Genomic DNA, 13,421 nt, shown 5'->3' with positions numbered 1-13,421 from the left:
CTTCGATTTACAAATGTCTACAGTTTCCCTTCCCTTTAAGTGCTTATTACTTTTTTTCCCACTAAACTGTTAAACTACATTAGTTTGTATTAAACAAGGAAATTTATCATTTTAGCCCAAAACATTTTTGCAGCTTTACTAATTTGACATAAAAACTTTAAAATCCTCTGGCTTATTCTTCAGATTTTCTGTCAGTAAATAACTGAAAAGCTGAAAATCTTTTAATTTGTTTTTAATTACAATGGGCAACTGATGTAATAGAGTGATCCTAACGGACATTTTTACATAACACCTCTCAGCTGAAGGCTTTCACACACTGACGGAATAACGTGCACTAACCTTATCAATCCTAAGGCAGTCAGTTCTAAGGTCTCTATTTAATTAGTTTGAATCAGAATTCGAAATTATTCCATTCTTTTAGGAAAAAAATAAATCTCAAATGATTTATCTACAGATCTACAGAAGTCACCATTAAAGCCAATGGGATTTGTTTTATAAATAAATCATTTGAACAGGTTATTTTTCCCCCTAATAGAATAGAATGCTTTCTAAATCTGGTTCAAACAAATGAAATCTAATTGAAAGAGTTAATATTTTTGGATATGCTTTTAAAATAATTTAGTATTTTTAAACAAATATTAACATTTTTCAAAAATGTAAAATATCAAACATATATCATCTAAAAAAACAACACATCAATAGATATGTAAAAATCTAGATTTTTGCATTTTAAAATATAGAATCATTTTAAATTATCTAAAAATATTAAATAATTTGAAAAATTAATCTGTAAAATTATTAAAACAAGACCCTCATTTTTAGAGACCAATCAGTGCAGACATCTCCTGGCTCGCGTTTAGATTGAAAGATATAATTCACTAGTAGGGAAAAAATGGCATATATTTTTAAAAACATAAATATGAAGTATTGATCTGCAATAATTATCTGCATGCTTCTTTCCCTGTCCTTTTTTTTTTAATAATTAATAATAAATTAAATTAAAATTATCATTGTGGTGGTTTAAGAATTCATTTAAGCCATTGGGTGCATATGTAAAGTCTTTAAAGGGAAACTATAATGCTAGGAAAAGTTGTAGAAAAGTTGTTTTCCTCACACTATAGCTCCTTAAAGTGCTCTATTCCCTTATGCCCCCGTTCCCCCCGTGGTGCATAAGGTCGTAAAAACACCTTCTGTCACATACCTTATTCCAGCGCTGAGTCCGCTTCGACTCCTCTGCCAAAGTCATGCTCGCATTAGGACTTCTCCAAAAGAAAGCATTGTAAAGTGCTTTCCTGTGAAAGTTTGGGTAAAGCTGGAGGTCCTCATGCAGAGCGTCTGGACATCCAGCGTCAGCAGGGGACCAAAAGTCACCTAACCACCCATAAGTTATCCCTGGCAGGTAATTATTGCAGTTTATCAAAAACTGCAATAATTACAATTGCAGGATTAAGGGGCCTAGGGCAATGCACCCAGACCACTTCAATAAGCTCTGGTCTGCTTGCTTATAGTGTCCCTTTAAAAGTCAATAAATTACCATGACCAATGCATTTTTTTTTCTTAAATTGAAATTTACCATTATAGAAATCAGTAAGTTAAGCAGAAACAGGTCCATCATAAGAGTTTCTTGCTGTGTCTCATGTTATTACAGTGCCTGTATAGTGGAGTATCTAGCACTGTATGAGGCATAGTACCATAATATATACAGTAATAATGTGACATTGTGTTCAATGCTACAGCATTATTTCAATGCTTTAATTCACAGCAACATTTGCAAACTCAATTACATAGAGATAATATTTCCAAAGAGAATCATGCCAAACAGTTCCTTAAAAAAGGGCTTCTACTCATGTGTGAGAATTTCTTATGCAGATATATTATGTGATTGCAAAGACATCAATGGATTAAAACTTTTAAAATACTTTGTATATTACTACTTTATACATTACTTTTATATACCTCTTACTCAATGTGTGAATTTCTGATATCTCTCTTCTGTTACCTAGATGGAAACACAGTTACAACCGCTACTGTTCCCGACACCACATCAACTATAACAGAAAATCCAAGTACATTTACATCACAAGGATCTGAAACAAGTACCACCGAGTCCACTTCAGAAAATCCTACAGCAAGTATACCTACATCAGAAGGATCTCAAACAAGTACTATAGTGTCCACTCCAGAAACTACTACTCCAAGTATATCTACGACACACGGATCTGAAACAGGTACCACAGAGTCCACTTCAGAAAATCCTACACCAAGAATACCTACATCAGAAGAATCTCAAACAAGTATTATAGTGTCCACTCCAGAAACTACTACTCCAAGTTTATCTACTACACAAAAATCTGAAACAAGTACGACAGTGTCCATACCAGAAACGTCTACACCAAGTACATCTACGAAACAAAGATCTGAAACAAGTACTATAGTGCCCATTTCAGAAACATCTACACCAAGAACATCTACAACACAAGGATCTGAAACAAGTACCACCGAGTCCACTTCAGAAAATCCTATAGCAAGTATACCTATATCAGAAGGATCTCAAACAAGTACTATAGTGTTCACTCCAGAAACTACTACTCCAAGTATATCTACGACACACGGATCTGAAACAAGTACTACCGTGTCAATTCCTGAAACTACTACTCCAAGTATATCTACAACACATGTATCTGAAACAAGTACTACAGTGTCCAATCCAGAAACCAGTACACCAAGTACATCAACTACACAAGGATCTGAAACAAGTACTACAGTGCCCATTCCAGAAACATCTACACCAAGTACATCTACGTCAAAAGGATCTGAAACAAGTACCACAGAGTCCACTTCAGAATATCCTACACCAAGTATACCTACATCAGAAGGATCTCAAACAAGTACTATAGTGTACACTTCAGAAACTACTACTCCAAGTATATATACGACACACAGATCTGAAACAAGTACTACAGTGTCCAATCTAGAAACCAGTACACCAACTATATCTACAACACAAGGATCTGAAACAAGTACTACAGTGTACATTCAAGAAACATCTACACCAAGTACATCTACGATACAAAGATCCGAAACAAGTAGTACAGTGTCCAATCTAGAAACAAGTACACCAACTATATCTACTACACAAGGATCGGAAACAAGTACTACAATGCCCATTCCAGAAACATCTACACCAAGTAAATCTACGTCACAAGGATCTGAAACAAGTACCACACAGTCCACTTCAGAAAATCCTACACCAAGTATGCCTACATCAGAAGGATTTCATACAAATACCACAGTATCCAATCCAGAAACCAGTACACCAAGTCTAACTACTACACAAGAATCTGAAACAAGTACTACAGTGCCCATTTCAGAAACATCTACATCAATAACATCTACAACACAAGGATCTGAAACAAGTACCACAGAGTCCACTTCAGAAAATCCTACAGCAAGTATACCTACATCAGAAGGATCTCAAACAAGTACTATAGTGTCCACTCCAGAAACTACTACTTCAAGCATATCTACAACATATGGATCTGAAACAAGTACTACAGTATCCAATCCAGAAACCAGTACACCAAGTATATCTACTACACAAGGATCGGAAACAAGTACTACAATGCCCATTCCAGAAACATCTACACCAAGTACATCTACGTCACAAGGATCTGAAACAAGTACTATAGTGCCCATTTCAGAAACATCTACACCAAGAACATCTACAACACAAGGATCTGAAACAAGTACCACCGAGTCCACTTCAGAAAATCCTACAGCAAGTATACCTACATCAGAAGGATCTCAAACAAGTACTATAGTGTCCACTCCAGAAACTACTACTTCAAGCATATCTACAACATATGGATCTGAAACAAGTACTACAGTATCCAATCCAGAAACCAGTACACCAAGTATATCTACTACACAAGGATCTGAAACAAGTACTACAGTGCCCATTCCAGAAACATCTACACCAAGTACATCTACGTCAAAAGGATCTGAAACAAGTACCACAGAGTCCACTTCAGAATATCCTACACCAAGTATACCTACATCAGAAGGATCTCAAACAAGTACTATAGTGTACACTTCAGAAACTACTACTCCAAGTATATATACGACACACAGATCTGAAACAAGTACTACAGTGTCCAATCTAGAAACCAGTACACCAACTATATCTACAACACAAGGATCTGAAACAAGTACTACAGTGTACATTCAAGAAACATCTACACCAAGTACATCTACGATACAAAGATCCGAAACAAGTACTACAGTGTCCAATCTAGAAACAAGTACACCAACTATATCTACTACACAAGGATCGGAAACAAGTACTACAATGCCCATTCCAGAAACATCTACACCAAGTACATCTACGTCACAAGGATCTGAAACAAGTAGCACACAGTCCACTTCAGAAAATCCTACACCAAGTATGCCTACATCAGAAGGATTTCATACAAATACCACAGTATCCAATCCAGAAACCAGTACACCAAGTCTAACTACTACACAAGAATCTGAAACAAGTACTACAGTGCCCATTTCAGAAACATCTACATCAATAACATCTACAACACAAGGATCTGAAACAAGTACCACAGAGTCCACTTCAGAAAATCCTACAGCAAGTATACCTACATCAGAAGGATCTCAAACAAGTACTATAGTGTCCACTCCAGAAACTACTACTTCAAGCATATCTACAACATATGGATCTGAAACAAGTACTACAGTATCCAATCCAGAAACCAGTACACCAAGTATATCTACTACACAAGGATCGGAAACAAGTACTACAATGCCCATTCCAGAAACATCTACACCAAGTACATCTACGTCACAAGGATCTGAAACAAGTACTATAGTGCCCATTTCAGAAACATCTACACCAAGAACATCTACAACACAAGGATCTGAAACAAGTACCACCGAGTCCACTTCAGAAAATCCTACAGCAAGTATACCTACATCAGAAGGATCTCAAACAAGTACTATAGTGTCCCCTCCAGAAACTACTACTTCAAGCATATCTACAACATATGGATCTGAAACAAGTACTACAGTGTCCAATCCAGAAACCAGTACACCAAGCATATCTACTACACAAAAATCTGAAACAAGTACTACAGTGTCCATACCAGAAACGTCTAAACCAAGTACATCTACGACACAAAGATCTGAAACAAGTACTATAGTGCCCATTTCAGAAACATCTACACCAAGAACATCTACAACACAAGGATCTGAAACAAGTACCACCGAGTCCACTTCAGAAAATCCTACAGCAAGTATACCTATATCAGAAGGATCTAATATAAGTACTACAGTGTCCATTTCAGAAACTACTACTCCAAGTATATCTACGACACACGGATCTGAAACAAGTACCACAGAGTCCACTTCAGAAAATCCTACACCAAGCATACCTACATCAGAAGGATCTCAAACAAGTACTACCGTGTCAATTCCTGAAACTACTACTCCAAGTATATCTACAACACATGGATCTGAAACAAGTACTACAGTGTCCAATCCAGAAACCAGTATACCAAGTACATCAACCACACATGGATCTAAAACAAGTACTATAGTGCCCATTCCAGAAACATCTACACCAAGTACATCTGCGTCAAAAGGATCTGAAACAAGTACCACAGAGTCCACTTCAGAAAATCCTACACCAAGTATACCTACATCAGAAGGATATCAAACAAGTACTATAGTGTCCACTCCAGAAACTACTACTCCAAGTATATCTACAACACACGGATCTGAAACAAGTACTACAGTGTCCAATCCAGAAACCAGTACACCAAGTACATCAACTACACAAGGATCTGAAACAAGTACTACAGTGCCCATTCCAGAAACATCTACACCAAGTACATCTACGACACAAAGATCTGAAACAAGTACTACAGTAACCATTCCAGAAACATCTACACCACGTATATCTACGACACACAGACCTGAAACAAATACCACAGTATCCAATCCAGAAACCAGTACACCAAGTCTAACTACTACACAAGAATCTGAAACAAGTACTACAGTGCCCATTTCAGAAACATCTACATCAATAACATCTACAACACAAGGATCTGAAACAAGTACCACAGAGTCCACTTCAGAAAATCCTCCAGCAAATATACCTACATCAGAAGGATCTCAAACAAGTACTATAGTGTACACTCCAGAAACTATTACTCCAAGTATATCTATGACACACGGATCTGAAACAAGTACTACAGTGTCCAATCCAGAAACCAGTAAACCAAGAATATCTACTACACAAAGATCTGAAATAAGTACTACAGAGTCTGCTTCAGAAAATTCTACACCAAGTACAACTCCATCAGAAGGATCTAATACAAGTACTACAGTTCCCATTTCAGAAACATCTACACCAAGTACATCTACAACACAAGGATCTGAAACAAGTACCACAGAGTCCACTTCAGAAAATCTTACAGCAAGTATACCTACATCAGAAGGATCTCAAACAAGTACTATAGTATCCATTACAGAAACTACTACTCCAAGCATATCTACAACATATGGATCTGAAACAAGTACTACAGTATCCAATCCAGAAACCAGTACACCAAGTATATCTACTGCACAAGAATCTGAAACAATTACTACAGTGTCCATTCCAGAAACCTCTACACCAAGTACATCTACGTCACAAGGATCTGAAACAAGTACCACAGAGTCTACTTCAGAAAATCCTACACCAAGTATACCTACTTCAGAAGAATCTCAAACAAGTATATCTACGACACACGGATCTGAAAAAAGTACTACAGTGTCCATTCTAGAAACATCAGCACCAAGTACATCTACGACACAAGGATCTGAAACAAATATCACAGAGTCCACTTCAGAACATCCTACATCAAGTATACCTACATCAGAAGGATCTCAAACAAGTACTACAGTATCCATTACAGAAACTACTACTCCAAGTATATCTACAACACACGGATCTGAAACAAGTACTACAGAGTCAACTTTAAAAAATTCTACACCAAATATACCTACATCAGAAGGATCTCAAACAAGTACTATAGTGTCCACTTCAGAAACTACTACTCCAAGTATATATACGACACATGGATCTGAAACAAGTACTACAGTGTCCAATCTAGAAACCAGTACACCAACTATTTCTACTACACAAGGATCTGAATCAAGTACTACAATGTCCATTCCGGAAACCTCTACACCAAGTACATCTATGACACAAAGATCTGAAACAAGTACTACAGTGCCCATTCCAGAAACATCTACACCAGGTGCATCTACGTCACAAGGATCTGAAACAAATACCACAGAGTCCACTTCAAAAAATCCTACACCAAGTATACCTACATCAGAAGGATTTCATACAAATACTACAGTGTCCATTCCAGAAACTACTACTCCAAGTATATCTATGACACACGGATCTGAAACAAGTACTATAGTGTCCATTCCAGAAACCAGTACACCAAGCATATCTACTACACAAAGATCTGAAACAAGTACTACAGTGCCCATTCCAGAAACATCTACACCAAGTACATCTACGACACAAAGATCTGAAACAAGTACTACAGTGCCCATTCCAGAAACATCTACACCAGGTGCATCTACGTCACAAGGATCTGAAACAAATACCACAGAGTCCACTTCAAAAAATCCTACACCAAGTATACCTACATCAGAAGGATTTCATACAAATACTACAGTGTCCATTCCAGAAACTACTACTCCAAGTATATCTACGACACACGGATCTGAAACAAGTACTATAGTGTCCATTCCAGAAACCAGTACACCAAGCATATCTACTACACAAAAATCTGAAACAAGTACTACAGTGTCTATACCAGAAACGTCTACACCAAGTACGTCTACGACACACGGATCTGAAACAAGTACTACAGCGTACATTCCAGAAACTTCTACACCAAGTACATATACATCACAAAGATCTGACACAAGTACTACTGTGTCCATTCCAGAAACCTCTACACCAAGTACATCTACGACACAAAGATCTGAAACAAGTAGTGCCGTTTCCATTTCAGAAACATCTACACCAGTTGTGTCTTCCACTACAAGGTCTATAACAAGTACTATTTCAGAAACATCTACACTAAATTTATCCAAGACAACGACATCTATAGAGTTAACGTCCAGCAAAACAAATGCAACATATACCACCAATTCAGAATCTGTTACCATTGGACAAAACATAACATCACCCACAGTACCAGTCATATCAACTACTTCAACAACAGCCAGTACAACTAAAACCTCCATCACACAGCTAACAACAGCTTCAGTGTGTGGTATGTTAATAATTATCTGAATCTGTTGTTTCATTAATTCTAAAGAACTGTTTTTGATGTACTAACTGTACTAATTGTATGTTTTCTGTCTTAGATGGAGTAACTGTCACTATCCAGCTAAATGAAGTTACCAGTGATCAGATTACACTAGTAGTCATCGCTCAGGGAGGGTTCAACGGAGCTCTGTACAATGTAACCTTGTCGAATGGCACTGTCCTGTTATCATCCACACAAACACAAGCCAGTTCTCAGGTGACATTTTCGAGCCTTGTACCTTCCCTCCAGTATCAGCTGTCTGTACGACAGTTATCTTGCCCGAAGAATGAGATTTATAACATCAGTGTCTGGACAGGTAAGACGCTTGTAACTTCCATCTCAATATAATTTTTTCTTTCTTTTCCTTTTTTGATGCTTCTTAAAATGCATGTAAAGGTGAATATATATAAATATATAAATATTGGTCTTGTGACAAAAAAGATAAACACATTTTAATTTGCAGATTTGCATGTATTCATTTTCAAATTTCCATCTAGTTACAAAAAGAAAAAAAAACTGTCCTACAATTGTTATGTGATACATTAACCCCTTAAGGACACAGCTTCAGAAGCTTGTCTTACGCTTATGACGCAAGCAATTTTTGCATTTTCTTGCTGTATGCGTTCAACTGCAATTTGCATCTCTCTCGTTTTTTACACTGACACATATTATATACTCTTTTTTTATAGGACAGAAAGGGCTTTAATTTGATGTAACATATATATATATATATATATATATATATATATATATATATATATATATATATATATGCTTATTTATTATTAAAAAAAATACAGAAAAATGCAAAAAGAAAAGAAAAATGAGTTTTTTGTACAGTTTTTGCAATAATAATGTGTGCCTAATTAATGCAGGTTAAAGAAAGTAATTAAAAATAAATTAATTTAGTTGTTCTGATTTACAGAATATATAATGTGTCTGGGATTTTAAGTTTTTGGTAGTTACAGGTCACAAAGCACAAGGAGTAAAATAAACTTTTAATGTGGAGCGATTTTAGAATTTGGTATGTTTGTCTTGTAAGCTTAATAGCCATAAAAGAAAACAAAATTGCCACACAAAAGTATATATTTATATAAAGTAGACATCACAGGATATTGTTCTATGGTTGTTTTGACACTTTCTACGTAGCCATTTCACCGCCAATCTCTGCTAAATATTGGAGTAAAATTTATTTTTGGGTTTTTTTTGGCACACAAACTTATAACAAAGAACTTCTCATGTGTATTTTGTAAAGTTGGTGTGTGCTATTAATGTACAAAGTTTTATTTTGTGTTTCAAGCCCACCAATCACAGTGCTCTGTGTCATTTTACACAGCGTGGGGAAGTTCTTTGGAATTTTCCCACGCTGTGTAAAATGACAAAGAGCACTGTGATTGGATGGATTTCAAGCCATCCAATCACAGTGCTCTGTGTCATTTTACACAGCGTGGGAAAGTTCTTTGGAGTTTTCCCACACTGTGTAAATTGACAAAGAGCACTCTGATTGGCTTAAACCAGCCAATCAGAGTGTTCTTAGCCTAATTGCAGGGCGTGGCAAGGCTTTATAAGCCTTCCCCCGCCCTGCAGAGCTCAGTCTGCGCGGAGCCCTCCATGGGTGAAGATGTATTTTTTTTTTTGCATCAGTTATTATGGTTTTTAATTTGGCCTTTTTTGGGGCTGAAAAAAGAAGATTTTAGAAGAAAGAAAACATCGAATGGTAAGTTGTTTTTTTCTATTTTTTTTTACAGGTTCTTCCCCCCTCATTATTTTTAGGGTGAGGGGGTTAGGTAGGGGGATAACTTTTTTTTGGGGGGAGGGGGTGACTAGGGTCCTCCCCATTTGTATTTAGGGCCCCCACCCGCCCCTCAGGGGTGCGGGCCAGGGGGGAGGACATTAGGTCCCCCTCCTTATTAGTATTTAGGGCCCCCACCCACTGCTCAGGGGTGGGGGCCAGGGGGGGACAGTAGGTCCCCGCATTGTGATTTATGGCCCCCACCCACCATGCAGGGGTGGCGGCCGGGGGGAGGACAGTAGGTCCCCCCCCTCATTATTTTTATGGCCCCCACCCAATGCTCAGGGGTGGGGGCTGGGGGGACAGTAGGTCCCCCCATTGTGATTCATGGCCCCCACCCACCGTGCAGGGGTGGCGGCCAGGGGGGGAGGACAGAAGGTCCCCCCTCTCATTATTTTATGGCCCCCACCCAACGCTCAGGGGTGGGGGCTGGGGAGGACAGTAGGTCCCCCTTATTGTTTTTTTTTAGGACCCCCACCCACTGCTCAGGGGTGGGGGCCGGGAGGGGACAGTAGGTCCCCCCTTATTATTTTTTTAGGGCCCCCACCCACCGCTCAGGGGTGGGGGCCAGGGGGGACAGTACGTCCCCCCCTTATTGTTTTTTTTAGGGCCCCCACCCACCGTTCAGGGGTGGGGGCCGGGGCCCCCCATTGTGATTTATGGCCCCCACCCACCGCGCAAGGGGTGGGGGCCGGGGGGAGGACAGTAGGTCCTCCCCTCATTATTTTTATGGCCCCCACCCACCGCGCAGGGATGGGGCGGGGGGAGGACAGTAGGTCCCCCCTCATTATTTTTATGGTCACCACCCACCGCGCAGGGTTGGGGCGGGGGGGAGGACAGTAGGCCCCCCCTCATTATTTTTATGGTCCCCACCCACCGCGCAGGGTTGGGGGCGGGGGCGAGGACAGTAGGTCCCCCCTCCTCATTATTTTCATGGCCCCCACCCACTGCGCAGGGGTGGGGGCGGGGGGAGGACAGTAGGTCCCCCCTCCTCATTATTTTATGGCCCCCACCCAACGCTCACGGGTGGGGGCGGGGGGGAGGACAGTAGGTCCCCCCCATTGTGATTTATGGCCCCCACCCACCGCGCAGGGGTGGGGGCCGGGGGGGAGGACAGTAGGTCCCCCCCTTATTGTTTACTCAATTATGATGAATAGGGGGTGGATCGAACATCGCATGTGTTCGCCCGCAGTGGCGAACGCGAACATGCTATGTTCGCCAGGAACTATTCACCAGCGAATAGTTCGGGACATCACTACTGGTAGCAGATGGCCTTAAGTTCTCCTGCAAAATGTCTTGATAAACTTGGGAATTCAAAGCAGCCCCAAACCATGATGCCCCCACCACCATACTTCACAGTTGGGATGAGGTTTTGATGTTGGTGATCTGTCCCTCTTTTTCGCCACACATAGCGTTGTGTGTTTCTTCCAAACAACTCAACTTTGGTTTCATCTGTCCACAAAATATTTTGCCAGTACTGCTGCGGAACATCCAGGTGCTCTTGTGCTAACTGTAAACGTGCAGCAACGTTTTGTTTGGACAGCAGTGGCTTCCTCTGTGGTATCCTCCCATGAAATCCATTCTTGTTGAGTGTTTTACGTATTGTAGATTCGCTAACAGGGATGTTAGCATTTGCCAGTGACTTTTGTAAGTCTTTAGCTGACACTCTAGGATTCATATTCACCTCATTGAGCAGTCTGCACTGTGCTCTTGCAGTCATCTTTACAGGAAGGCCACTCCTAGGGAGAGTAGCAGCAGTGCTGAACTTTCTCCATTTATAGACAATTTGTCTTTTGGAGATACTTTTATAACCCTTTCCAGCTTTATGCAAGTCAACAATTCTTAATCGTAGGTCTTCTGAGAGCTCTTTTTTGCGAGGCATCATTCACATCAGGCAATGCTTCTTGTGAAAAGCAAACCCAGAACTGGTGTGTGTTTTTTATAGGGCAGGGCAGCTGTAACCAACACCTCCAATCTCATCTCATTGATTGGACTCCAGTTGGCTGACATCTCACTCCAATTAGCTCTTGGAGATGTCATTAGTCTAGGGGTTCACGTACTTTTTACACCTGCACTGTGAATGTTTACATGGTGTGTTCAATAAAAACATGGCAACATTTTATTCTTTGTGTGTTATTAGTTTAAGCAGACTGTGGTTGTCTTTTGTTGTGACTTAGATAATGATCAGATCACATTTTATGACCAATTTGTGCAGAAATCCATATCATTACAAAGGGTTCACATACTTTTTCTTGCAACTGTACATACTTACACAGATATACATGCACATTAAAACACATATACATATAAATTCACACAAATTCATATAGAGACACATAGATACACACTGATCCTTACACATAAACACACACATACACTGACACATACACACACCAGTCCTGGTTTTGCTGGCTAGTGGAAGTGAGGGGTCTGGAACAGCTCCTGGAGTGCTCCTCTCCCCTCATGCTGCGGCTGCCTCCTCTCCCCCCCGCGTGTCTCCCTGCACGAAGCTGGGCAACAATACAAGGGCCCTTGTTCAGCAGAAATGTTTCCTGGTGTTACAATCATAGCACCGGGACACATTCCACGGGGAACCTGTGTGCCCGTCGTGACGCCCCAGGCTGCTACGGCACACAGTTTGGGTACCGCTATTATAACACATTCCATATGCTTTAAAATGTCTATATAATTCATTAGTTGATATGTTTCTTTACAGATATAGATGAGTGTGCAAATTCTACTTTGAACACCTGTTCGGCTTTTGCATCTTGTACCAACACTCCTGGAAGCTATCAGTGTCAGTGTTACCCAGGATTTGTGGATACCAATACAACCAATCCTGGACGACAATGCATTGGTGAGTACTGTCTGAGACATTTTTATTAAGTTTTTATCAAAGCTGTTTTATTTAGCTGTTTTATATGTTGTTTTTGACAATTTCTTTTGTTCTGCACTTTAGATGTTTTACCAAATGTAGGTCACAATTTAATATTTTTTCACAAGTTTTTTAAATGATTTATATTTGAGTATCTCGACATTTTGAGATATATTCATTTTTTTTAACCAATATGATATATTTTTGGATATTTTAATAGTTTGAAAACAATTAGTTTAAAATTAACCATAAATATTAAAACATTTGAAATCTTTTTCAAGAATATTAAATCAAGTCCTTAGTCTGCTCACAAAATAATTTAACTCAATCCCATTTATCCATTTTGTATTTAGCCAAGTAAAATAAG

The 13,421-nt window shown here is 39.4% G+C and overlaps 1 protein-coding gene across 1 annotated transcript in view; it reads left to right on the top strand.

Moving 5' to 3' along the window:
* LOC134600026 (mucin-2-like) overlaps positions 1 to 13,421 on the top strand; it is a 389,376-nt gene that overhangs the window by 232,156 nt on the left and 143,799 nt on the right. The window contains exon 11 of the mRNA XM_063445024.1: positions 12,896 to 13,036. Within this exon, the coding sequence (XP_063301094.1) occupies positions 12,896 to 13,036 (141 nt within the window). The remainder of the gene's footprint in view (positions 1 to 12,895; positions 13,037 to 13,421) is intronic.

Source organism: Pelobates fuscus, chromosome 1 (genome assembly GCF_036172605.1).
Source record: "Pelobates fuscus isolate aPelFus1 chromosome 1, aPelFus1.pri, whole genome shotgun sequence".
Classification (NCBI taxonomy): domain Eukaryota; kingdom Metazoa; phylum Chordata; class Amphibia; order Anura; family Pelobatidae; genus Pelobates; species Pelobates fuscus.
This window is presented reverse-complemented; position numbering and strand designations above follow the sequence as displayed.